General features: G+C 40.0%; 1 protein-coding gene across 5 annotated transcripts in view; it reads left to right on the top strand.

Moving 5' to 3' along the window:
* The first annotated feature begins 7,586 nt into the window (after positions 1 to 7,586).
* The window catches only part of rbm39b (RNA binding motif protein 39b), a 69,747-nt gene continuing 51,267 nt past the window's right edge, over positions 7,587 to 26,066 (top strand). For 2 of the 5 annotated variants that reach the window (XM_034172687.1, XM_034172685.1), the window contains exons 1-2: positions 7,590 to 7,801; positions 17,808 to 17,862. In XM_034172687.1, the coding sequence (XP_034028578.1) occupies positions 17,812 to 17,862 (51 nt within the window). In that variant the 5' untranslated portion in view covers positions 7,590 to 7,801; positions 17,808 to 17,811. Of the gene's footprint in view, positions 7,802 to 17,807; positions 17,863 to 25,263; positions 25,314 to 26,066 lie in introns of all 5 variants that reach the window. The other 3 variants (XM_034172688.1, XM_034172686.1, XM_034172689.1) reach the window with 3 other exon arrangements.

The following is a 26,066-nucleotide window of genomic DNA, read 5'->3' as shown; positions in this document are numbered from 1 at the left end:
ACCTACCATCCCTGGTTCTCAAGACCAGGCACCTAAGTGGCTCTACTCTACTCTTTTCTACTCTTCCTTTTTAGATATTTAAATATACCTTAGTATACTAGCATAGTTCCACCTTAGAACTGGAATATAATATATAAGATATACCTACTGAATTTTCATATAAGGTAAAAGGTTTCCTGTTATGAAGTGAAGTTCATTTCATAGCATAAATTGATTTATATTTGTGTTTATTATGAGCTAGCTAGCTAGCTACAAGTTAAACTAATGATACTGAATACTGAAATTACTTTGCTGTTAGCTCATGGCCACCAATTGTAACAACTTCAGCTCAGCTAATTTCTTTTAGTTCCTCCCATTTGCTCAGGGTTACCACAGTGAATATGACACACACAGACTAGCATGTCCTTCCTGATGCAAGGCCAAATGTACATGGAGATTGGTGATCTTTGAACCTAGAACCTTCCTGTTGGGGAGTCAAGAAACCCTTTACCACGTTTCTTGTAAGTATGGTAATGGGATCATGAACTGATTCCACGCTTTGCTGCATACACAAAACCATGGAACTGCCTCAGATGGCAGCAACCCAGGAAGACAACCGGTCACATGGACAAAATGTCGTAGCTGATGCTCCCTCAAAATGCAAGTGACACAATTCATCCTACTATTAGTAACTGCTCTTTTGATACAAAGTCATTCCAGCAGTATGCAAGGATCCTCTGAAGAGACATCCAGTTGTTGCCTTAAGTCACTGGTTAGCATCCAAGTCTCACAACCATACAGCAAGACAGGCAGCACCAGGACGCTAAAGACTGGAACCTTTGTTTGCCTGCTAAATATTGGCAATGCCAAACACCTCTGAGTCACATCACTTTCATTTATTTTCCCTTCCGTTTCTTAGCTGGTGTAAAACCAACTAAGAACAACCAAGAATTTCTGCGGCCTTGGTGAACCATTCGGCTGCCTTCTTATCTTCTGCCCTCCCCAACAGTCTGATGTTGTCATGGCAACTCCAGACATTATGCACACACTAACAGTAACTGATACAAACTCATCTGACTGAACTCATCTACACACATGACGACGCACGGCCCTCCCCACCCCTACCACCCCCTCCCACTTGCCTCCACCCTGCCACTCCCCCCAAGCTTGCAGTTGCGCAGGAGAGACTACTGCCCTCCCCCAACATTCACATTGCCTCAATTCGAATGATGGACTGTCTTAAAGTTTAGTGTACCTAAACAATCAAATGTATATGTATGGGTGTTCTAATTCTGATGTGTGCCATTATTACGTTCAACTAGTTACCTCCGCCAATTATGTTTTCGGTCGCGTTTGTTTGTTTGTTTGTTTGTTTGTTTGTCTGTCTGTCTGTCAGCAGGATAACTCAAAAGGTTTTGAACGGATTTTGATGAAATTTTGTGGAGTGGTTGGAAATGACAAGAGGAACAAGTGATTAAATTTTAGTGGTGATCCGGATCACGATCCGGATCACGATGCTAACGCATAGACTTTTTTAGGTTCAGTGATTCCACGGTGTGTAGATGTTATGGCATCAGTGAACCCATGGTCTTGGCGGAGGTTTGCACTCTCTGAATGCTTCTAGTAATAACTGTGGATTAATTGTGTTTTTTTTTCTGGGGTGATTGGGTGAGAGAAATTTCATTGCACTTGTAATGACAATAAAATTATCTAAACAACTCTTAAAACCATCAGTTCATTCTGAGCCAAGATTTGTTGGTGGTATGGTTCAATACCTCATGTTTCTTAAACAAACATTGCAAATTGCTGCCACTTTGAAATTGTTGCACATAGTAGTTGTACTTTTTCAGTTATAACAGCAATAACTGAAATAATGGCGCACTGCCTACAAATCCACAGAAAATGTTGTTTAATGTCCTCTGTGGAAACATAAGACATATAATCTATCATGTCTTTCATGTGTCAGATGCCTAATGTGATTTTTTTTTTTTTTTTTTTTGGATTCCTTGACTAAAGTTGGGACACATTCACTCTTGACCACTTGATGAACAACACTAGTTCAGCAAATTAGCTCTGGGTAGTGTAGGAAGAGATGAAATGTGTGGAGTACTGTGGAACCACAACAACAGAATTAACCCTTTTATGGTTTATACACAAGGTGGTTTGTAGGGTCTGTGAGACCCATTTTCAATTTTTCCTCTAAGCAAAAAACAATATTAATAACTATTTTTTCAACCCCAGACTCACTGACTTTGGCTCATTTTCTGTGAAGAACAGAAAACATTTTCACTGACCACCCATTTGACATTCGTGCATCAAGTGCGAGAAACTCTGCCCCTCGTGTGTTATGTAATCTGAAGAGAAAAGTCAGTTTATTCAGTGAGGCTGATTGTTGTTTATACAAACATGAATGGGTTTATTTTTTTAACGAGGATGAAAGAAATTAACATTGAGTGATGATAAACCTTTCTCATTTACCACTTTTTGAAAATTAAACGTTTTATATCCATATCTTAATGTTTATTGATTTGTTTATGTTTTTATTACATTTTATCACAAAAAACAAACAACCCATATATTCATAAATGAGGTCTAACAAAGTTAAAGGGCAAATATTAAATATGCATGTTGTTTATATTGCTTTAAATTGAAATAAAGTAAACATCTATTGAGTGTTTTTACTTTGTATTGATTTAATACTCCAGTAGCGGTTCACCACACCCACAAACACTGGCTGAGTAACAAAAACATTAATACTGCACACAGGTTAAGAATGACAGCTTGGATAACTGTTCTATATCTTACTAATGATGTGAGGTGATGTGTGCTGGAGCTGTGTGCCACTACGTCCACCACACAACGGAAATATCCTGGTGTCACAGACCGAACGGTCCCCCCTAAAAATCAGTCCGCCCTGCCTTCACTGCGCATGCGTCATTAGCCGCGGTTCACTGATTATCACCTCATTTCTGCTTAAACCTGCACTCCAGTCACCATCTATCTCAGAGACAGATATCTGAAGCTTTTGTGCAACAATCATTTCCCCATAAATTCAGCATTATTTCATCATAAATGATGGGGGAAGTGATCAGAGCGCCGTGGCTACACGAGCTGCTAGCTGATGTGTTCACTGCATGTCGGTCATTTCAAAACGTCACCAAATATCGCCTTGTTTCTGCTTAAAACTGACTTTAGACTGATTTAAGAGGTTTTACCTTTATCATCTTATGGTTAATAATCCCATTAATCCATTTGATCACTTTGGGTGAAGAGACTCTTTCTCAGATGAGCTGCTGTGGTCCGAAATGACACATACGCAGTGGAGGCAGGGCGGACCAACTTTTAGGGGCAGACTGTTCAGTCTGCGACACTGGGTCCTGGTTGACAGACAGTCGGCCTACCCGCACCTCCTGAAAGTAGCCATTTGTATCTGCAGCAGCCAGGTGATGACTGAACGTCCACTCTGCCTTTTCCATTTGCTGGGGTCCTCAACACCAAGGCACCTGCACACTGGATCATGCACAGCGAAATGCACTACATGGCCATAATGTTGACATTTCCAAAGTAATACACCTCATCTGAGTCTCCTGAGGTAAGTGTTTGTTTGACACAAAGTCATTCTAGTGCTACCCTAAGATCCTAGGACCTTTGGGTAGCACTAGAATGATTTTGAATGTAGAATTTGGAGGTCAAAGGACAACGTAAGATCAAACATTACCCCAAGATTCCTCACTTTGTCCGTATGATGTATAACACACGAACCTAAGCTAAGCGCTAGCTGGTCAAATTGATGCTGATATCTCGCTGGACCAAGAACCATCATTTCAGTCTTATCAGAGTTTAAAACATCACAGAGTTTCACCTCATTTCTGCTTAAAACTGACTTTAGAATGATTTAAGAGGTTTTAACTTGTCATCTGATGGTTAATAGTCCATCTGCGTTGTGAACAAAGTGCTCAGGGTGGCTGTAAGCTGCTATTATACTGCTGTGATGCTGTTACTATGTGAAAAGAGGCTGTGGAAATACCCCAGACTGTAGGCCTGGAAAAAGCACCGTAAGTGATAATAATATACAATAATATATGGTAGCAGTGAGTCACTGTGAATGTGGTAGTCAATAAGCCTCACTCCCCTCACACAACAGGCAAAGGATACTCTCGTCACTCAGGCCAGAACCTGGGTTTTAGCTGACTGGTCAGAGCCTCTAATTTAATGTATGATTATACTCAGCAAAATGAAATTGGAGCGATCACCGGGCCGGTCGCTAAAACCTGTAAGTTGTTGTGCTGCAATGCATTCTGCATTCTGGGTTTTTGGGATTTAATGGTTGTTATTGTGGTTCATGTTAGTTTAAAAATGTTGTTAGTGTTGTTGATTTATTGTGTTTTTGTAGTTCAATTAGTTTAGTGAGTTAAGTGTCACCATGTTGTCATCATAAGTGAAAAGTGTATCACGTTTGATGCCGCCCCTTCACCGTCTGTGTTGGAAAAATAACCGCGCCTCCTAGCGGCAGTGTGCCAGAAAGACAAAAGCACTCACTTGTCTTTCATTATTCCATGCAGTTCACCACAAAATGAATTGTTACACAGCATGAAGATGTTTGAACATATCTCATTCACATGCCGGTTATCTATGTATTAAAAGTGTGTGTGGCTGTGTGAGTTCATTAATAAGTTCAATGTAAGTACATAATATAAATGTAAATATGTTAAAATTACATGCATGACACAAGAAAGTGAGAACACTTATTTCCATTTAAAAATCAAATGACAAAATAGATGTAATAATAAAATAAAATAATATCAATAATACTGATAATCATAACAGAAATAATGATAATATAAATGTGTGAATATAATAACAACCTGAACAATTTGAAAATACATTAAGACAATAAATTAACATAAAATAATTACGTAGATCAAGCTGGTAGCGTGTTACTGACTCACTGTCGTCCTACATACGGAGAATGTCTCTCCGTATGTAGACAAGCTGGTGGAAAAGGCTTCTTAAAAGTCCTCCTCTTACCAGTTTGGCACCTTAGGAGCTCTCTTACGGCCGAAGGTGCTTTACGGACAACGTTCTTCTTACCAAGTGAAAATTCTAATAAAGTCTAAGAAGTTGAGGAATTCTAAATTTGTTCTTAGACTAAAGTCACTATAGGAGCTGTTTTTAGAGGCTGCTTTGTGGATACCGGCCCAGGACTCTAGAGACAGGACCTTCATTCTCTTGCAAAGGTATCGGCATCTGTGGTGTGTGTGTGTGTGTGTGTGTGTGTGTGTGTGTGTGTGTGTGTGTGTGTGTGTGTGTGTGTGTGTGTGTGTGTGTGTGTGTGTGTGTGTGTGTGTGTGTGTCCTCCATCGAGACCTTTTATTTACAAATGATATTTTACAGATTTTCCTGGGTGTGTCTCTTGTTTCGAGCATGTCAATCTGTTTTATTCTGTTTCTCAGTTTAGACGATGTGTATCATTGTACATTTTTGTGACTTAATTCCTTCTACTTAATTACTGTGCTTACTGTAAATCACTATAAGTTAAAAATATTTGTCTGAAAACTGCCTGATAATTGTTTTTATTGATACTGCTGTCATTACTATTGTCCTGTGAGGACATTTACCAAACGTGTTTAACGTCACTAGATGGCGATAGAGAACAATAAGTAGACTGCAGTACCGCCATGTGCTTTTTATGCACTAATTGTAGTCTTGCAGACATACAGGAGAACACGAGAACAGCCAAAATAATAACCCACATATAACTTTCACTCCCTTCCAAATACAAAACGTTTACGTTAAATTTAAACTATTGTTGTTGATTATTTTGTTGATAGTCAAATGTTGTTACTATTTGTGTTTATTGTTGATTGTCTGAATAAACTTTCATTCTAATTTATGAGAAAAGCCAGCAGAAATCTGTCTTCTATAGACACCTATTGGAAGAAATATTTTACAGCATGACACGAACCTGGAACTGATGTGTACCCAAAACCTGACTTTGGTCAGCTCTTAACAGGACTGAACATCAGCACAATCCTCAAGGTCATTTATGTGGAACAGGCCATGGTCATAAAACCTTATTTTCTTTTAAATTGCAAGAGAACTTGTAATTTTTTTTTTTTTTACTGACAAAATATACAAATGTGAATTTGGAACAGATGAAAATCAGGAGACTATTCAGCATATTTATATTTTATGTACAATACAGCTTGCAATCTTGACATTTTGCAAAAATCTTAGGCAGTCAGATCTGTGTGTCACAGAGTGACACTAGTCTCTTTCCAGCATGCTCACTCACTGTAAGAACTGCCTACTTGACACAGATGTGTACAGTAAAATACTATTTGTATGTATTTACTGAATGATGTAAATAAAGTCCAAGATATATTTGGTGACTTGAAAATGTTCATGTATCAATCCCCTGACGTGTCTCAAAAAACTGGCTGGAAAAGTGATCATTTCATCCTTGTAAAATATATTGCCCCTTCCCCAGCTTTTACCAGGGATATACTCGTATATTAACAAAAGAAATGAAGTTGACCACATAAAACATGAAATATCTTGGGTTCATACGGTGTGCAATGAAATAGAGGTAAATGTAAGGATCAGTAGGTAAGTGGATCTGAAAAATTTCCACTGTAAATACGAGAGCGCCGCGCTCATACAGCGCAAACCTCCGCCAACATTAGTTTCCAATTCCACACATTTTTACCATGGCAAAAAATTCAAGGTCAAAGTCCAGTTAGAAGTGGCTTTTCATAAGCTAAAATATAATACAAAATATAGATAAAGGGCTTTTCAATGTTAAAATCAAATATCCTCTAAATGCACAATACAGATCAGATGTGGATCAAAATTAGTCTATTCTATGAGGGTGCCAGTTTTCACCTCATTGTCACAAATGAGAGTGATTGAGACACTTTTGTTTGAGATATAATGCAAAATGTACACCAAACAGGCTTTTCAATATTAAATTCAAATGTCCACAAAATCCACAGTCCGGATCAGATCCAGATCAAAATTTGTCAGGTGATAGTGAGTGCCAGTCTGCACCTCACTTTCAAATGTGGGAGTGATTGGGGTAGGTATAATGTAAAATATACATTAAATGGGGTTTTCAGTGTTAAATTTAAATGGCTCCAAAATCTGTAATCTGGATCAGATCTGGGTCAAACTTTGTCAGTCGATAAAGCATATCATCCTGCATAAATGTGAAACAGATTTGAGCTTTTGATAGAATTCCGAATTTTTAAAATTTCATTTAGTGTTAAAGATAGGGAATTCTCCAGTTTTCCAAGATTTTTTCCTGACTTTGCTCCTTTGACCTATGACCTTGAAAATTGAATCAGTACTCAGTACTTGCCTATCAGGATATGAATCTTTAGCAAAAATTTTCTGTGAAAAACTGTGGGCTTCAGGCTGTTCATAAACAAACGTACAAATAAACAAAAACCAGGGGCGAAAACGCAACCTCCAACAAAATTCGTTGGCGGAGGTAATAAATAATTTTTTTAGAGTTGTTTTTTTTATTTGTTTTTTAAAACCTGCTGCTCCAGACTAGTAGGTGGCGGTAATACCCTTAGAAGCTGGTTTCCCAACAGACACTCAAGCCATAAGAAAACGAAGATGAGCGAAGAAGAAGGAAGAAAGGACGGCGTTTCGGAACCAGGCCACGACCTGTTTCAGATAGCAGTTAACGGATAACCTGGAAATTGAATACTGTGATTTCATCTCCTATCAAAGAGAGGTCCAACGAGACGAGTGTCGTCAACAGCACATTCTTCGTGATATTTTGACTTTGGCACTCATTCATCCTTTTTAAACGGTAACGTCATTGTTTGCTAACGAGCTTAACTCCCTGCCGCGGAAATGTTCGCTGGGCCACTTTGGCCTTCGGATAGCGCTATTTTTAGCAGCGCGGATATTATTTGAACAGCGAACGTAGTGTTCATTTTAAACCAAGTATAGGATATCAGTTCACCTTTGTTGGCGGAAGCTGCGGTGTCGTGTTTGTTAAATGTACCATGGAATGGTCAATAACGGGTTTTTGACAAGCTACTTAGCTAAGGCAGAAATGATGGGCGGGTTGGGCCTTATTTTGCAGTTAAGTCCTATTGGATGTATGAAGCGGTGCAGTTGGTAATATTGGACGAGTGATGTTTAAACACCCGTTTTATTCGGTTAGATACAACTCGAAGTTACGTCATTTTCTACCTCGGCGCGATCTATGTACAAAATGGCAACATGCTAGTTTAGCCTCATGGTTGGCTTTTTTTTTTTTTTCTCCCTGAGAGCAGCAAATTTTACTCATGCTTCCATGTTCTGTTGTTTTAGTTTTAGTTATATTTGTTTATCTTGGTGTTGTTTCATTTAGCATTTTGTGAGCGATAATTTGTCTTTATCGGCTGATGTCAATGTTATGTTTTTGGAGGACCACGTTGAAAATACGATGTTTTTGTGTTATCCTCAGATTGTGCCATGTTTGATTGTGAATTGTGTACTTTATACACTCTAAATACATGCCTGATAGCTGCAGTGATTAATCAACTGTTTTGATAATTAAGTAGTCATTTTGTTAAAATGGAAGTCTCTGGTTTTTTATTATTATTATTTTTTTCTCCTGTCTGGCTGTTGTGCAAAAATATCTGAAGGCATCATGTTGGGCTCAGAAAAACAATGATCAACTTTTTTTTTGGGGACCAAACATCAAAGGCCCTTTAAAAAAAAAATATCATCAATTTATCATCCTTGACATCACAAAAAGGCCATGGCTATTCGCACGGCGGCCGTGTCCATAACTCTGATTTCACTATTCGCACAGCAAGACTCTGGTAGCAAAACTTGGAACTACTTGTATAAACAAACATACTGCATTCAGGATGTCATAACTCCTTTAATATTTTTCGATTTTGCTGAATTTTTTTTTTCTGGCCTTGTCCATAACTCTCGTTTAACTATTCGCACGGCAAGACTCTGGTGGCAAAAGGCCGACCCTATTCGAACGGCGGCCGTTGTCCATAACTCTCATTTAATGCAGTATGTTTATACAAGTAGTTCCAAGTTTTGCCACCAGAGTCTTGTCGTGCGAATAGTGAAATGAGAGTTATGGACACGGCGGCCGTGCGAATAGCCACTTCCTCACAAAAAAGCAGTGAGGTGCATGCAGCCTTTTTTTTTTTTTCTTTCTTAGAAACAGGTACATCTGTCATTTCAAACCTGAAGAAAGACACACACAGCACCTGCATACCAAGTGAGGAGCTGAAAATATCTTTTTAAAATAAAACTTGTTTCCATGTTGAATACAGTCAGTGTGCTACACGCTAGTCGTGTGATAAACGTACTGTGTGTGAGGGACTCAGCGCAACTGACTGTGGTAGTCAGTGACCGTCTTTGGCTAAAGCACACTCGCCACCTAGCGGACGTGCTGGTTTTTGCATCAGGTGTGCTGCCTTTAATGAAATTCGCAAAAAAAAAATTATACGGGCCAATTTTGGGCAGGGATGGTAAACTGTTTTATAGGGCCTAATCGGCTAGTGGGTTGTTACTATGAAAATGATACTTTGTTGCAGCCCTAATGCTGGTGTTACCATCTGAACGGTCTCTCTGCCTTCACTGTGCTTGCATCATTTCATAGCGTTAACAGCGATTAGACGATTATCACCTTATTTCTGCTTAAAGCTGACTTGAGAATGATTTAAGAGGTTTTTCTTTGTCATCTGATAGATAATGACATTATTCCTCTTGATCGGTTTGGGTTTAGAGAGTCAGACTCAGACGCACCAGTGTAGCAGTCTGATCGGTCCCACCCTCTGATCAGTCCTTCTGCCTGATTAGTATCCCTGCCTTCACCATCAGATGACAAAGTAAAACCGCTTAAATTATTGTATAGTCAGGTTTAAGCAGAAAGGAGGCAGTAATCAGTTAATCGATGCTGATGCTACAAAGTGAGACTTGCGCAGTGAAGGCAGGGGGTGTCACGGTCCAATTGTCCCGGGTTCACTGCACATGTGCCATTTTGGAGTAGAATGATGAGTTGACACACACAAATTAAAGCAAAATAAAGAGTATATTTGTTACAGATTGGCATAAGCTACTGATCGATAGTCTTCCAAGACTTGGTGTATTTATATTAATACCCAGTCTAAACTGTCCCCCCTTGTGTATGATGATCATTTCATCCTTTTGTGCTGTTTTCATTTCATCTCCTTCATGGCATCCATGCTCACTATATGTCTAGAGTGAGATTGCAAGCGTCTTACTACTTTGGTGTCAAAACAAGAAGTGAACTGTGGGGGGACTGATTTTACCGGAAGTAAACTGCGTGTCACCATTGTTGTGCACCTGAACACTATGTGAGAGGGGACTGATCGGGGGGGGGAGGTTCTGATCAGACTGACACTGGACTTTTCAAAATATATTTTAAATCGTCAGGTCTTGTAATTTACCTCAAGTGATGAAACAGACAAGAGAAAAAGGTATGTTGCCTGTTCTGTTAGATTAGAATAACAAAGCCCACTTTTCATTTTGATGGCTATGCATCCCAGAAGTTGGTGGTTTAAAATGTGGAATTTTCTACGCCACAAATTCGCATCCGTCACCACCATCGTCCGGTGTGTCGCTCTGCTTTCGCTGTGAAAATTCGTCTCAGTGCGTCATCAAATAGGAGGCGCTTCCATTCCGCTCCCCGGCTCCGGTTGTCAGTAAAGTTAAGACGGACCTTGATCACACGGAGCGAGTTGCTGTGCTCTTAATTGTTGTGGAAAGCTGGCAAACGTCGCCAGCAGCACCGTCCCTGAGCTCAACATCCTCATGAGACATTCCCAATTCGGGGAGTATCATTATTTGCTGCAGGAGCTGCGTCTGGATGACGGACGCTTTCAGCGGTCCTTCGGCCTCTGCAGGACCCAGTTTGAGGACCTCCTGTCCCGTTCATGCGTGCACATGTAAACAATAAAAAAAATGTGGTGCTGCTGCTCGCTCTTCCCCCAAACTCTGTCATAATTGTTTATAAACCAGTCGCCATTTGTTTTATTATACATCTGTGTATCTAATAAAAAATAATCTGCACAGACGATTCGCTCACGCGCGCACGTGAAAAAAAATGTCTGCTGCTGCTCGCTCTTCTCCAAAAACTGTCATAATTGTGAAATAAAGGACAAAAGGGACATCAGTCCTGCTCACAGGCTGGCTACCAGAGACAGGACATGTTCACATCCAACTCAGTCAAACTCCAGACATCTCCACATCACTACATATACAGTCCCTGATTGGTCATCGCGGCGCGACAAGACGAAAAAGTTCAGATTTTTCAACTTGGGAAGGAGGGCAACACGACGTGATATCGCGCCAATCGCTCAAAATCGCTACACTCGCATCGCTTCATTTGCGTCCATCGCGTTGTGTGGCTTGGCGCCACAACGCTTCCTTCCATCGGGATTACATGGCAACCTGTTGCTCGCGTTGCGCCGGTGTGAACGTGGCTTTAAAGCCTTGAGTCTGTGAGGCTGTCCATGGTGAACCCAGATATTCAATCTTTTTGATAGTGGTACAGATGTAAGCCTTGGGGCAAAGAAGAGTTGGCAAGTTTTTGAACCAGATGCCAATACAGAATAATTTTGATAGTGTCACCTGTTGATTTGTCATTTGTAACTTGGTAAAACTATGCTATGGGGGGTCGTCTTCTTTTATGATCTTTGCATTCTCATCCTCAGCTGGCACTCTTTCTGCAGATAAGCCAGAGCAGATGCCACATTCTATTTTTTCTAGAGGTGCACCGATCGATCGGGCACCGATCATTATCGGCCGATCACGCCTTGATCGGTTTGATCGGTCATCGGCAAAATGAGCCAATCAAAAGGACCGATCACAACAGTGCAGGCAGTAGCGCAGGGAGCGCTTGGTCCTGTCATGACACGCTTTCCTCTGTGACGGACATGGACTACATTAGATGATGGCGACTGCTCTCCTTGTCCATCCAGCTCATATCAGAAGTCAAAATGAGTCAAATGGCTCTGAGAGATCTAAATAGACTGCTGTGTAATGAATGGAACCACACTGCCATCTAGTGGATATCCAGTGTGCGTGAGTGTGTATTTGTGAAACAGTAGGCATTTTGATTTTTTGTTTTTTCAGATGACTGTAGAGGTACAGAGAGTACAAAGAAGCTTTGTTCATTTGATTTGCTTATATTGTGAACTGCCATGATACTGTAATTGACAACTAAGTTCGAAATAAAAACGATTGAATTGATTTGTTTGTGGATCTGTGGATTTCGCGAAAAGAATGTCTCAAAATTACATCACAGAGGAAAGCAATGAATGCGTGTAATTGGTGATCCACAAATGCTGAAACTCAATTCACAAATACAATTTCCAGTTTTTCAAATGTAATTTTTTTTTTTTTAACAAATTAAGTTTTATATTTGCAAATACAACATTATTTGCAAAGACCAATTTACAAGTTACAAATATGAAATTTGCATTTGTGGATATCTGAACACATTTGCAAATCAATGATTATTTGTAGATCACCCTGTGTGCATTTACAAATATAAATGAGACAATTTTAACCCCATGGAATGAGGGCTGTATTTTACATTCTCAATGTATTCTCTGTAGGCTGTAACCTGAACAACATGAAACGGGGGAAAAAAAGCGTGCTGGTAGAACAAAGTCAGTGTAATAAAACAAAAGTTGGCAGTTTATTCTAGTGTCTTTATTTGAATGCATGTTTTTTTGTTTTCATCATTAAGTTTTAATGCAAAAATAATCCTATACATTAGACCTATATTCTTATTTTGGGCATGATCCAAATATGTACTTGATCGGCATCGGCCTTGATCGGTATCGGCAGATCAAAATTTCAGTGATCGGCCTAAAATAATCCTGATCGGTGTACCTCTAATTTTTTCTGTTGTATATGTTATAGGAAGTCCTATAACATCAATTGTATGCACTACATAATATGCTCCTTAATTGTTAGATATCTTAAACATTTATTCATTAAGCTTCATCCTCATTAATAATGTATATATGTATGTGTACTCTACACATTTAAAAAAAATATAACAATTACCTCAAGAGCTGCAGCCCCTGCAATCAGTTTGGCATGGACGTCTAGTTGCTCCTCTTTGGTGAGGAAAGGCAGAGCTTTGAACCTGGGATCCAATGTGGAGGCAGAAGAATGTTCTTAGTCTGCACACTTGTGTATCTCTTTGCAAGATCTTCATGGATAGTCAGTTTTATTTCCTGCACAAGTGGTGTGTCATCCTCAGCAAAGCCTGCTGCGGTGTCATGAAGCAACTGGGCATGTAACGGCGCGATCACTGACAGTGTGGGGGTGGACATGATGTTTGTTGCATCCCTTAACGGTTTCAGTGCTTTGGCCATTTCCTCAGCATTGGAGATGTCAGTTTCACTGAGTGTGCAGATGTCACCTGAACTTCCACCTTTTCTCACTTGCAGAGAGAGGAGAGCAGCACAGATTGCAGGCTGCTGCTCTAAAAATCTTTCAACCATCTCGTAAGCGCTTTTCCATCTTGTTGCTACATCGGTTTTCAGCCTGTGTGCTGGTAAATGGAGAAGTTTCTGTTTCTCCTGCAGTTCATGGCTTGCGATGAGGCTTCGGTGGAAAAAGCCAGTGATTCGCCTTATCCTCCCAAGAAGTCGTGACACAGGGTTAAGCTTCAGTGCTCGCTGAGCAGCCAGGTTTAACGTGTGTGCAAAACACGTGATATGTGTTAAATTATCAAGCTGCACAGCAGCCAGCATATTTGCAGCGTTATCTGTAACTATAACCACATCTGTGATTTTTAGTTTCCATTCATCTGCCACACTGTGGAACATCAACTTCACGTTGGTGGCTGTGTGGCTTTCGTGCATCACTCGTGTTTGTAACACACGCGACTCAATCTGCCAGGTGTCGGTGATGTAATGAGCCATGAAAGTTACGAAGGAGTGCGTTGCTCTGGAAGTCCATGCATCGCAGGTAAGCGCTACTCTGTGGGCTTTGGCCAAGGCTTCCTCAACTTTAACTTTTGTCTCTTTGTAAAGTTGTGGTATGGCGTTCTCTGTGAAAAACTGACGTGACGGTATGACGTATTTAGGCTCAATCGTTTGCAGCATGAATCTAAAGCCTTCGTTCTCCACAACGCTGTAGGGGTGAAGATCTTTCGAAATGAAACATGCGATGGATTTACTTATCCGCTTTGCTCGTTCAGAGTTGGCTGGCAGTTTAGTGAAGTGATGGAGTGTGCGCTGGTCAGTCTGCTTCTTTTAGCTCCGGGTGATGGCGTAGTATATGGGCTCAAGGGTTTGAAATGTTCCCGAAGTACTTGACTTTCATTTTGCAGAGTTTGCACACTGCATAAGTCATGTCACGCTCCTTCTTGTGCGGCAAATAATAAAATCCGAAATGCACCCAAACATTTGCCTTCAGCGATGATGGTGCTGGCTGAATTAGCTTTTTGTCTGCCATGCTAATCTACAGCTCACGAATGTTTGAAACGCCGGACCCTCCCCTCGTGGGGATGCTGTAATACGGAGGCCGTTGCCTGACAAACGGTACACGCAGCGATTAAGCAAGAAAATGTTTAAAAAATGCTTTTTAAAAATCGATTCTTGGACATTTTGGATCGATTCAGAATCGTAATAAATAAAAATCGCAGTTCTGACGTGAATCAATTTTTTTTCCGGCACCCCTAGTCAGTATAGTTATTTTTTACTGTTTAAGCTGTACAATTGCCTAATTTCCGAATTCCTGTTCATTGTATAGTATTTTTCTTTGATCTTTGGAGTTTAGGGTGGGGTGGAGAGTAATGCAACACTCCCATGTTGATGGATGAGTGGAATCATGGTCTTCTGTAGGTATATGCAGTAGATGATGGCGATGCACAGGTTTTTTTGTTTTTTACACCTGTACCCACCCAACCTGTTGTGCAAGCCAACCTGACTTGCAAAAATATGAGCAGGGATGAGATTTTTCTGCGGATCTGCGGATTTGACAATCCCGGGGGTTGATTTTGTGAAACATCCAAATACGTTGAGAAAATTTGGGGGGGAGAATGCAAAAAAAAATTTTAATGCCAGGAGTACCTTTGTTTAATAAATTGTCGTCTGTTCAGAACACTGAGTGGTCTTTGTTTGTTGTTGCCGATGCAGCAACTTTGATCAGTCCGTCAGTCAGCCGAACACGGAAGTAACGCTGTGCTGATCAGTGCCCAGTATGAAGTAGGTGCACAATGAGCATGTAGTGTAAGGGAGGTAACTGTGTAGTCTTTCAACTTCCAATATTGGGTAGTTTTCCCTCCAACAAATCATAAAAACCGAGACGGTATCGAAGCGCAGTCGAAACCTGGCATTTATAGTAGCTTTTAATATCATTTTAGTGCAGTTTACATGTTTTAAAACAGCAAAAATGCTTTGGCTTCAGGGGGACTTTGTCCTGGCCAGGGCTCCCCGCCAGGGCCTGCGGCCCCTGGACCCTGGCTTATTTTCCTCTGAAAATAGAATTTGCCAATCCCATCCCTGTATGAGGAGTTTTACGACTCCAACCGAACTGCGGAAGGAGGGGAAAAAAACAAAAACGATGGGTCTAGACCAGGGGTGGGCATGCCAGAACCCATCTAAGGCCGGGTTCACACAGCAGGATAATTAGGCCGATATCGGACCCGATTTTCCCCTTCCGACAATCTTAATGACGCGCCGACAATCGTGATGACGCTAAAGATAATCTTATCAGATACTCCTCCTGTGTGTGGTTTGTTAAGAGCACTCTGATCTGCTCGGAAGGCCGTCAGGAGTGCTCCGATTGCAAATTGGGGATATTCAACATTTTGGATTTTTTTGGCCCAATATCACAGCGTGTGTTGTGTCCTCCGACCAAAACAAGCACAAAGCCTGCTGAATGTGACGTGCAGCCAATCAGAAAGCAAGGTGACGGATGCACGGAGCGGAAAATCAAATCAAAACAGCTGTTCTGCCTTACCAGAAAGTCCGGTGGTCGTGCTGTCTCCACTCCTTTAAAGAACACTTTCTTTTTGTAGCATTTTTTTTCCCTCTGTTTTAAATAGTCCACAAAGTACCTCCGTTTGTTTACTCTGAAGTCACGTTTAATCTCGAGAGATTTTGTGAGATTTCCTGTCTGAGCTGGGAAAGTTCGTGTGTGAAATCTGTTCGTATGTGGTGTTGTTGTCCTTACTGTGTGGCTGAACACCACACACTGTACGACCAAACCTGTTAGAGCTATGATTTTTTTTTTATCTTCACGTGTGTGGTCTCTCAGGTTTTGGAAACCTAAAGATAATTTTAAAATCCTGTCGTGTGAACCAGGCTTAACCCATACCAGAAATCTTACTTCTCCATCTTCCACTGTACTTGTGGGGCATATGTGCTGATGGCATTTGTCATCCTTTCAGTTTACATCTTCACATTCACAGTCTGCCAGACATTGTATTGACCGCTAACACACTCTTAAAATCCCCCTTTATACAGGGACGCGGTCTGTCCAGCTGTCCTTGTGCGGTCATGAAATCACGTTGAACGCCGCATGACGCCAAAGAGGCGCTCAGCTGCCGCCAGGACCTTATAAGGTCCTCTCTGTATCCTCTTACAAACCGGTATGATTGCAGTGGTTGCCATGAAGTATGAAGCTGCACCTGATTTCTGCAGGAGAGTCCCCAAGCCTGGAAGATGCATACATATACCACACAGGCCACGCAAAAACCCTTGATTCTCCTGGCCTTATTCCCCTTCTGTTTGGTATCTTTTACTCGCAGTGTGTCTTAATCCTTACCAGACAGCTTTCTCCCTTTACAAGTTAATGGCAGACCATTGTCTGGTCTCCTTGAGGTTTCTTCCTCAAAACCACCAGAGGAAGTTTTTCCTTACCAGTGTCACTGTGTGCTTGGGGGTTGATAAGGTTAGACCCTACCTGTGTGAAGTGCCTTGAGGCAGCTCTGTTGTGATTTTGCTCTTTATAAATAAATTGAATTGCCGTAATCATTCAGTTTTGAGTCTCGCCTCCACACCTTCTCTTAAGATGGGCCTCCAACAATCCTTTTTGTTTTTTGTAAATCAAAATAACATTAAGGTGCCACTTGGATTTAAAGTTTTGTTTTGTATTTTAAGCATTGCAGATTTCTTCAGTTGTTAAGCATATACATGGTGTTGGCTTTATAGTCTGCTTGTAGTGTGTAAGTGTAATATCAAGAAAATTTCAAGTATCTGATTAGAATTCAGTTTTGCTCGATAATCTATATGAAATGGCTAATCGGGGCAAAACGAAAACTTGATCAGGGCCTCCGTTATTAACTACAATTACTTTACAATAATCAAGTCAGGAAAAGTTATCAAGATGACAGCTTTACGTGGGGCGATTAAGCGGTTTTGAGCCTGACCCAGAAAAGGTTGGGTGTGGTTCTCCATCTTTTGCATTCTGAGAAAGCAACGTTTCTCAGCATTGAACCCACTGAGTCCAAGTTATACATAATCTTGAGAAATGTTGATGTTTCAGAATGCAAAAGATGGAGACTGAGAGCCATCTTTGTCTAGGTCAGGCTCAAAACCTCTGTTACCCCTCATGATAAGAGAGGGGAGAAAACTGACTGCTGTCCAGCTACAGATCAACTATAGAGTTCATGCAAGAAATGCGGTTTGAAGTGCTTTACAACAAGAAGTCATCTTATAAATGCAGGTGTTTGACTAGTATATCATACTGCATTTAAAATGTTGAAAAGTGTAATCGTTGAAATTGAATTTTTTTTCCCTTCAATTTGTCTAGAGACTAGCTTTTAGTGTACATGTTATTTTAGTAAATTATGTTTCTTTTCATAGGACCATGGCTGATGATTTTGATGTCGAGGCTATGCTGGAGGCTCCGTACAGAAAGGTGGGTCGCAGATACGAGTCATGTTTGATTGTTACGATTTTAGTTTTGAGTCCTTACTTGTATTTACTGCTGTTGCAAACTTAAATGTTGTGTGGTGTGATTGAGTTTTTAAAACACAGTACAGAATTATAAATAAATCCACATCTATCTCTCTTTATAGACTTCCCTAATGATATCTCACCTCTACTCCCATGAATTCATCTTTGATTCCACTGTGAACTGTGAAAAAAAGGAAGGTAGTTATTGCGCAAATATGCTGATGTATTGTGGTTCACCTTAGGACTAAAAGAGATTCAACCTAGAACATCAAGTCCCTATTCGGTTGCAACAAGGTGAATATCAGTGGTTCATAAGCCCATCTCACCTGACAGCAAAGGAGGCAGTATTCAGATTTACAACTTGCATGCAGTCACTGTTTGTAAATGTGCAGTTTTTTTTAATCAGATTTGAACACCTGAAATGGGGGTTGGGGAGGTGGGATGTCCTGCAGTGAGTGGCTGGAAGACCAGGTAAAACTGTCTGTTTTGGAATTTCATCTTTGACCAAGCTGCCATTTAATACTTAATGTGCTGTTTACAAATACAATTATCCAAATTAATGAGGATTTTAATTTGTTTGCTGTATTAAATTTATCTTTTCAGTTGGCTATATTATCAGACTGTAAATAAAGATGGATGCTGCTCTGAAGTTCTCACTTAATGTGCAAAATTGAAGCCAAACTTGAAGCCAGTACAAATGTTTATGTGGTGCATAGTGTAATTGCTGTGAGAGTTTGTGCAGAACAGATGCATCAAAAAAAGAATATTGTGGAAAATTTCAATATTTAACAACAACAACAAAAAAACCACGTTAAAATATTACAATATTCCGTTTCAAGGTTGAGAAGCTCACTTTTTATGCAGTATAAATACCATGAACCTGTCTGGTTCAGTACACAACCACAATCATGGAGAGGACTGCAGACTTGACAGTTGTCCAAATGGCACTCATTGACATTCTCCACCTTGTGCCACAGAAGGCCATTGCTGTCCAGTGTTTTATCAAAGCATGTTCATGGAAAGTTGACTGGAAAGGAGAACATTGGCAGGAAAAGATGTACAAACAGGGATGACTGCAGACTTGAAGATTGTCAAGCAAAGCAATTCGGCTACTTGGAGCGAAAACAAGACTGGAGTTATTGCATCAAGAGCCACCATGCACAGACGTGTCCAGGAAATGGGCTACAAGTGTCTCATTCCTTGAGTCAACCTTGAACTAGAGACAATGTCAGAAGTATCTTAATGGGTTTTAGAGTGATGTCTGCACACATGATGTGAAAGGCCCTGCTCAGTGGTCCAAAGTCCTTTTCAAATGAAATACAATTTGCTTTTCATTTGGAAATCAAGGTCCCAGATCCTGGAGGCATAGTGAAGAGGCTTGAAGTCCAGTGTGAAGTTTCTCCAGTCGGTGATGATTTGGGATGCCCTATCATCTGCTGGTGTTGATCCACTGTGATTTATTAAGTCCAGAGTCAACACAGCCATTTATCAGGATTTTTAGAGCACTTTATGCTTCCATCTGCTGACAAGCTTTCTGGAGATGCTTGTTCCTTTTCCAACAAGTCTTGGTACCAGCCCACAGTGCCAAAACTATTAATAACTGGTTTGCACACCATAGTATTACTGTACCTGATTGGCCAGCCATCTCACCTGACTCAAACTCCCATAGAAATTATATTGCAACCGACTGTACAGTGGCTCAAAGGGGTGCAGTAAAAAGATCTGCAAGGGTTTTGTTTGTGTTCGGCATTATTGTTGAAAGTTTTGAGTTCCCAGACTCCTCACAGAACATGACATCCTCATTTTTATGCACATTTTCTAATGGACCTGATGTAAATGGCTCAGTTGTCATTCTTTTGAGCCACTTTATTTTTGACACACATGATGGAACAAGGAAGTGATTGTTTTACCTGTAAAGGTAAAATTAAGAAACAGTGAGATTCTATTTTATTCACTTGTTTCAACTCCAAATCAATTGGAACATTTCAGAGTATTTGCTTCAAATCATTTTGTTGTTTTTAATATGGACTCCAGAATAATACTCCAGACAGCTTTGTAAATACTCAGGAACATTGTGTTGATTTAGCGTCACTAGTTTGCAGAGCTGATGAAAAGTTTTGGTACTATACTCAACCACGTGTTCTAGCCATTGTTTAATTTTCGGGGCTGTGAAAACTCCGCGGATCTGAGGAATTCCACGGATTTCATCATGCAGAGGAGTGGGGGGTGTTAGTGTTGTACTCTGTAATTGTGATTGTCCACTGAGTTTTTAAAATGCCTATTGCAAAGCTTTTCCTTTTTTTACATCGTGCAAGTTTTAGAAGTCCACGGACACTGATCTGTGTGTTACAGATACAAATCTGTGTCCTCGGATCCGCTGAACTTCGTGTAGGAAAAATGCCACTCAAAGCGTAACTGTTGAGACAGTTGTCGTAAGTGGGACTGTGGTGCTGCGGCGACGCTGTGTGTCTCCTGCAAGACACTTAAGCTAAACGTAGCATGTGGACATTGCAAACTTTTAGAGATATCAAGTTTTTAAAAGAAGAATTTTGCAGCATGGCTGTGTCATGGAGCAACATCAGACAGAGTAGAGTGAAGATGACATAATTATTGTATGGCCTTGCCTTACAATATAAAGCGCCTTGGGGCAACTGTTTGTTGTGATTTGGCGCTATATAAATTGATTGACTAATTGATTGACTATGACGAGAAAGACGGTTTGAAAAAGTTTGACAAGGACAAGAATCCGTGGAATTGTCGCTGGCTTCATGAACACACCTGAAAGATAAACGGGAGCAGCACAGTTAAGTATTTCTCTCTCCCTGAAAAATAAACATTGTGCTGTTCAAACAGGATTGTAAATAGGATTTTGACTTTTTTTTTTTTTATTATTAATCTAGACTTTCTTTCATTGGAAAAAGACATTGTGGCTTTGAATGAATTTACATGAATTTACACAAGAATGCAATGAGTTTTTATTAATGTAGACTTTTTCATGGGAAAAAGACACTGGATTTACAGGAATTTACACACAATGTGACTTTTTTACTATACGATATGATTGATATTTTACCTTGATTTTCAAAATATTCTACAAGCTTTAGCTGTGGTTTTTGAAAGCTGTAACAGTCTTTTCAGTCCATGAATTTCATGTAGTTTAACTGTTCTGAGTTGATGCATAATTTGGTTGCAATTAAAGGAACATCATTCCATAATTTGGTTTACATTAAAAGGAACATCATTCCAGGTCCTACTTCCACGTCATATTCTCTTATTTCAACATTATCATTGGACAGTTCACATGAAAGGTTGATTCTAGGATCATTTAAATATGCACTTCTTTTGGAGATTTTTTTTTTCTTCCAGGAGATACTGAAAATGTATCATTAGATAGAAAATTAAATTGGTTTCTAGACCCCAGCTCGACCCCCTGCAAATTTTCCTCGGATTTCACAATTTTCATGTTCATAGCCCTGAATATTGGTTGTAGTTTCCTGTTGTACATTTCATGTAAAATTTCTCCCTGCATAGTGGGAATCATGCATGCACAGCTGTCTTTGGCAACTTAGTCAGCATTTGCTAATTGTCCATAAGAACAGACGTTACTGAAGGTAGTTGCTTATACTATCCATTAAACAGGTACCGTTGTATCTGCAGGTGATTGGGATTGGCAAGACAAGTGTGCTCTTTCAGTCTGTTGCATCGCAGTTCAGAGACTGCAGTAGTGTTTAATTATGTTCTTTTAAATTGGTGAGTTTCAAGTTAATATCATCTATTGTCTTGTAGTTACTGTCTGTACACCCTGGCACAAAAGCAAATATGAAAGTGGACTCGCGATTGTCAAAACTGAGGAAAAATGTTAAGGTGTTCTAAGTGGGAGTTAAAGTTCTGCTGACAGTTACAGCATGATAGTGCGTGCGTGTGTGTGTGTGTGTAAATCCTGCAGGCTCCATTGTGTGAATGAAGATTGTAGAAACTAAGCTGCATTGAAGACACAGCCAAGCAATTAACAAGGGGAAATGCAAACTTCCCACCCTGCCCTTCACAATAAAAACTGCACACATGCACTGCTAAAACATTTGTATTGCACTTGGATTCTCATATACGTGTTTCCTTAGTCTAGTAATGCACAAGGAGAACACACTCCTTAGGTTCATGCTGCCATTTCGCAATAAAAACTCAGCATACACTCACAGAGCCCAATATGAGAACTGGAGTCTACTAAACGCGAATGTCTCTTCATGGACCAGGCATAATATTGATGAAGTGCCTGGATATTAAATGTTTCATGTGTATTTTCACTATGGATATGCACGAGTGAACACACAAGGGGAAAAAAAAGGCTTGCACAATACGTGTTAAAATACTGTTCTGACCTGGATATCGAGCCATTAAAATTTATTTACATTAAATTATGTAAGGAAAGTATTAAACTTACCCTGACACCCACACATCTCAAATATTAGTGTTGAAACTTACACGGATCTGATCTATTCCAGTTGCGATATATCAGCTGAGCTGAGATGTCCTGCAGCTGCTGTGTTCACCACAGCACGACTCATCACTCCATTTCTCTCTCTTTCTCTCTCTCTCTCTCTCTCCTCTCTTTTATTTATATTTATATATACATATATATATATATTATATATATATGTATGTAAAAAAAAAAAAATAGACTGCATTAATTGATTCCATTTTTTATAGTACTGAATAAATTCAGCTTTAAGTAAAATTTCATTCAATGTGGTTTCTAAATCCTCAGATTCAAGTCACGAAAAAGTAACAAGAACAGCCAAAACTGCTTAATTACGGAAGGAAATGTCTCCCTTCTTACTCCATTTGTGTTTCCCAGCATTTTGCACCTGGTTCTTTGAGCATCAGTGTGCACTGCCCACTGAGTTGCCCTGATCCAAAAATGGCGGCCATGCCCACTTGCTGGGTCACGTTCAGTGCGACTCCGGACTCCAGTTCTCATATTGGGCTCTCTGCATGCACTCTACTGCCGCAGCAATAATTCAGGGCTGTGAAAACTCTGCGGATCCGCAGGATTCTGCAGATTTTATCATGGGGAGGGGGGGTGGGGTGTTAGTGATGTACTCTTTAATCGTGAACATCACTGAGTTTTTAAAATGCTTATCGCAAAGCGTTCTTTTTTTTTATGACATCGTGTAAGTTTTATAAGTCTGCGGACACTGATCTGTGTGTTACAGATACAAATCAGTTTCCTCGGATCCGTGGAGTTTCGCGAAGAAAAACTGCCACTCAAAGTGTAGCTGTTACGACAGTTGTCGTAAAGCAGGACTGGTTGGTTGCTGCGGTGACGCTGTGTTGCTCCTGTGTGGCGCTTAAGCTAAACTTAGCATGTGAACATCCCAAACTTTTAGAGCTTTCAAGTTTTTAAAATAAGATTTGTGCAGCATGTCTGTGTCACGGACCGACGTTGCACAGAGAGAAGATGGCGAGAAAGACTGTTTGAAAAAGTCTTATAAGGACAAGAATCCGTGGAATCGTCGCTGGCTTCATCAACATACCTGAAAGATAAAAGAAACGGGAAAAGTGAACTGTGTTCTCTCAGGAAACACGGTAAGAATTTTTATCTCCCTGGAAAATAAACATTCTGCTGTTCAAACAGGATTTTAGACAAGATTATGTGACTTTTTTTCACTAATCTAGACTTTCTTTCATTGTAAAAAAAGACATTGTGGCTTTGAATGGATTTAGGCTACATGAATTTACCCAAGAATATAAGTGACTTTTTACTTTAGGTATGTTATTGATATTTTACCAAGATTTTCCAAATATTCTACAAGCTTTTTTTATTCTTTTCAGTCTTCATGAATTTTATGTAGTTTAATTGTTCTGAGTTAATGCATAATTTGGTTTACAATTAAAAGGAAAATCATATCCAGGTCCTACTTCCACGTCATGTTCTGTTATTTCAACATCATCATTGACAGGTCCAAATAAAAGGTTGAATGTAGGATCATTTAAAATATCCACTAATTTTGAGATTTGTTCTTCCAGGAGATGCTGAAAAAGTATCATTAGATAAAAAATTATTTCTGGGGGCTCCACAGGGCCCTACACCCCAGCTCCTGGGGAGCTGTAACCCCCCCCCCCCCCCCCCCCCCCCCCCCGCAAATTTTCGTCGGATTTCACAATTTTCCTTTCACAGCCCCTGATAATTGTATTGTGTGTGCACTGTTTTAACTGTGCATATGAGGTGCTTTCAAAATTAAAATACAGCAAAAGTCAAAAGCTAATGGTTTTTAAAAGCTAAAATGTTCCTGCAGTTTAAACATATGGTCACAATTGCGAATTTTTGTATATTTCTGAAATAGTTATAGTTTAATCTCCACTTTTAACAAACATAAATTTCAGGTTTTTGTTCAGTTAACGATTCCCACACACAGATTTTGGCTTCACTTTTGGTGTGGCCGTTGTGCTGTCAATCTGTATTTACAGTCTGAATTATTCTTCATTAGCAATGACTTAAAACTGATTATAGTTGCAGAGCTTCATTGTGCAGGAGCCCTGTCAAGAGTTTATGGTAAGGTACAGTTGAATGTGTTTTTCTCTTGCTGCTAAATATGAATACTGCCTCTTTGCCCTAGTCCACTGTAAAGTGAATCAGCATCTTGATTTTTGCATGCTACACAGTAATATTGATTTTTACAAGGATGACTGTAAAACAGCTTTGTGTATGTAACCTCATTGATGGTGTCATATTATGAATTGAATTACTCAGCAGTTTAAAAATCCCTTAACTCGAATACTGAAAACATTAATTTATTGAAACAGCAGGCATGGGTAGTGTAACACGTGGCTGAATTATAGATTTATTATTATTTTATTTTCTTGGGCGTCAATATTACTAAGAAGTGTGAATCCCTGTTTGCTTCAGGGCAAGATGTGTGACAGAGGTGGCATCGAGCTCTTACAGTCCCAAGAACGAAAATGGGTGAAGATCTCTGGACTGACACCAACCACACAGGATCTCTTTAGTGGCTGTGGGCCATGCGTGGTCTCATGATTAGGCTCAAATAGTGGCATTGGTACGACTTATTAGAAGGGGAAGGGGTGGAGATGACCTCACTATGTCAAAGCTTCCTGAACTCAGCTAATTTGTTGGACAGTCCCTTAATTTTGCTTCATAGCTTGATACTGAGCAGTTTTGGATTGGGATGGTAAGCTATTGGGTTTGTGGAAGGACATTGTCCAGACATGGCAGTAGAAGATTGTAGTATTTTTAATTAATTAAATATATTTTGCATTTTCTCTTGTCCCATCCCCGTTCCCTTTACCTCGACTTGAAATGTTTCATCTACGTCCTCATGATGTTCTTCTATCAACCTGTGCTTAGGATGAGAACAAGTCCTCTCATGCAAACGGACATGAAGAACAGAGCAAGAAGTAGTTTTAATCTATGCCTACTGGACATTGGCTGCAGAAGTGGTTTTATGTAATGTTTGCTTTGTGCTACGATAGCAGTGTTGTAACTTTTTCCAGGAAACGAAAAGAGCAGGAGTCGGGAGGCCGAAGCCCAGGCTCTCGAAGAGAAGGAGCAGAAGCAAAGACCGAAAGAAGAGCAGGAAGAGGAGCAAAAGTAGAGAAAGAAAGCGAGCCGTAGCAAAGAGCGCCATCGCAGCCGCTCCCGAAGCAAAGAACGCACCGGGCGGTACAAAGCACGCAGGAGCCCCTTGTATGTTCAGTTCATCTATAGTTACCAAATATCGGTGTTTGCTTTATTTGCCAAGATCGAATGTTGTTTGCCTAGCTCTGTAATTGTAACTCTGTAGTTGGTCCAAGCTGTTCCAAATGACCTTAAGGTAACTTAATGGTTATAAAATCAATGTGTGCTCTTCCCTGATTTTATAATACATGATAATAAGGAGCTAAATGGAGCTTCAGTCAAGGAGAATTGTTCTCATTATTTGATTGGCATTAGTCAGCGTTTATGATGCGGTCCAGAATTCTCCTTAGTCACTTGTTGGACCAATGAAAGAGCTTCATATACTGTTATTATTAGCCTATAGCATTAGGCATTGATTTTATAACCAATATGTGCACTTAAACTTCAGTGTTGACTTCTTTCTTTTTCTAGCCGGAAGCGTTCCAAAAGTCGAAGCCCTTTTAAAAAAGAGAAAAGTCCCATCAGGTGAGATA

The sequence above is a fragment of the Thalassophryne amazonica genome, chromosome 6, assembly GCF_902500255.1.
Source record: "Thalassophryne amazonica chromosome 6, fThaAma1.1, whole genome shotgun sequence".
Classification (NCBI taxonomy): Eukaryota; Metazoa; Chordata; class Actinopteri; order Batrachoidiformes; family Batrachoididae; genus Thalassophryne; species Thalassophryne amazonica.
This window is presented reverse-complemented; position numbering and strand designations above follow the sequence as displayed.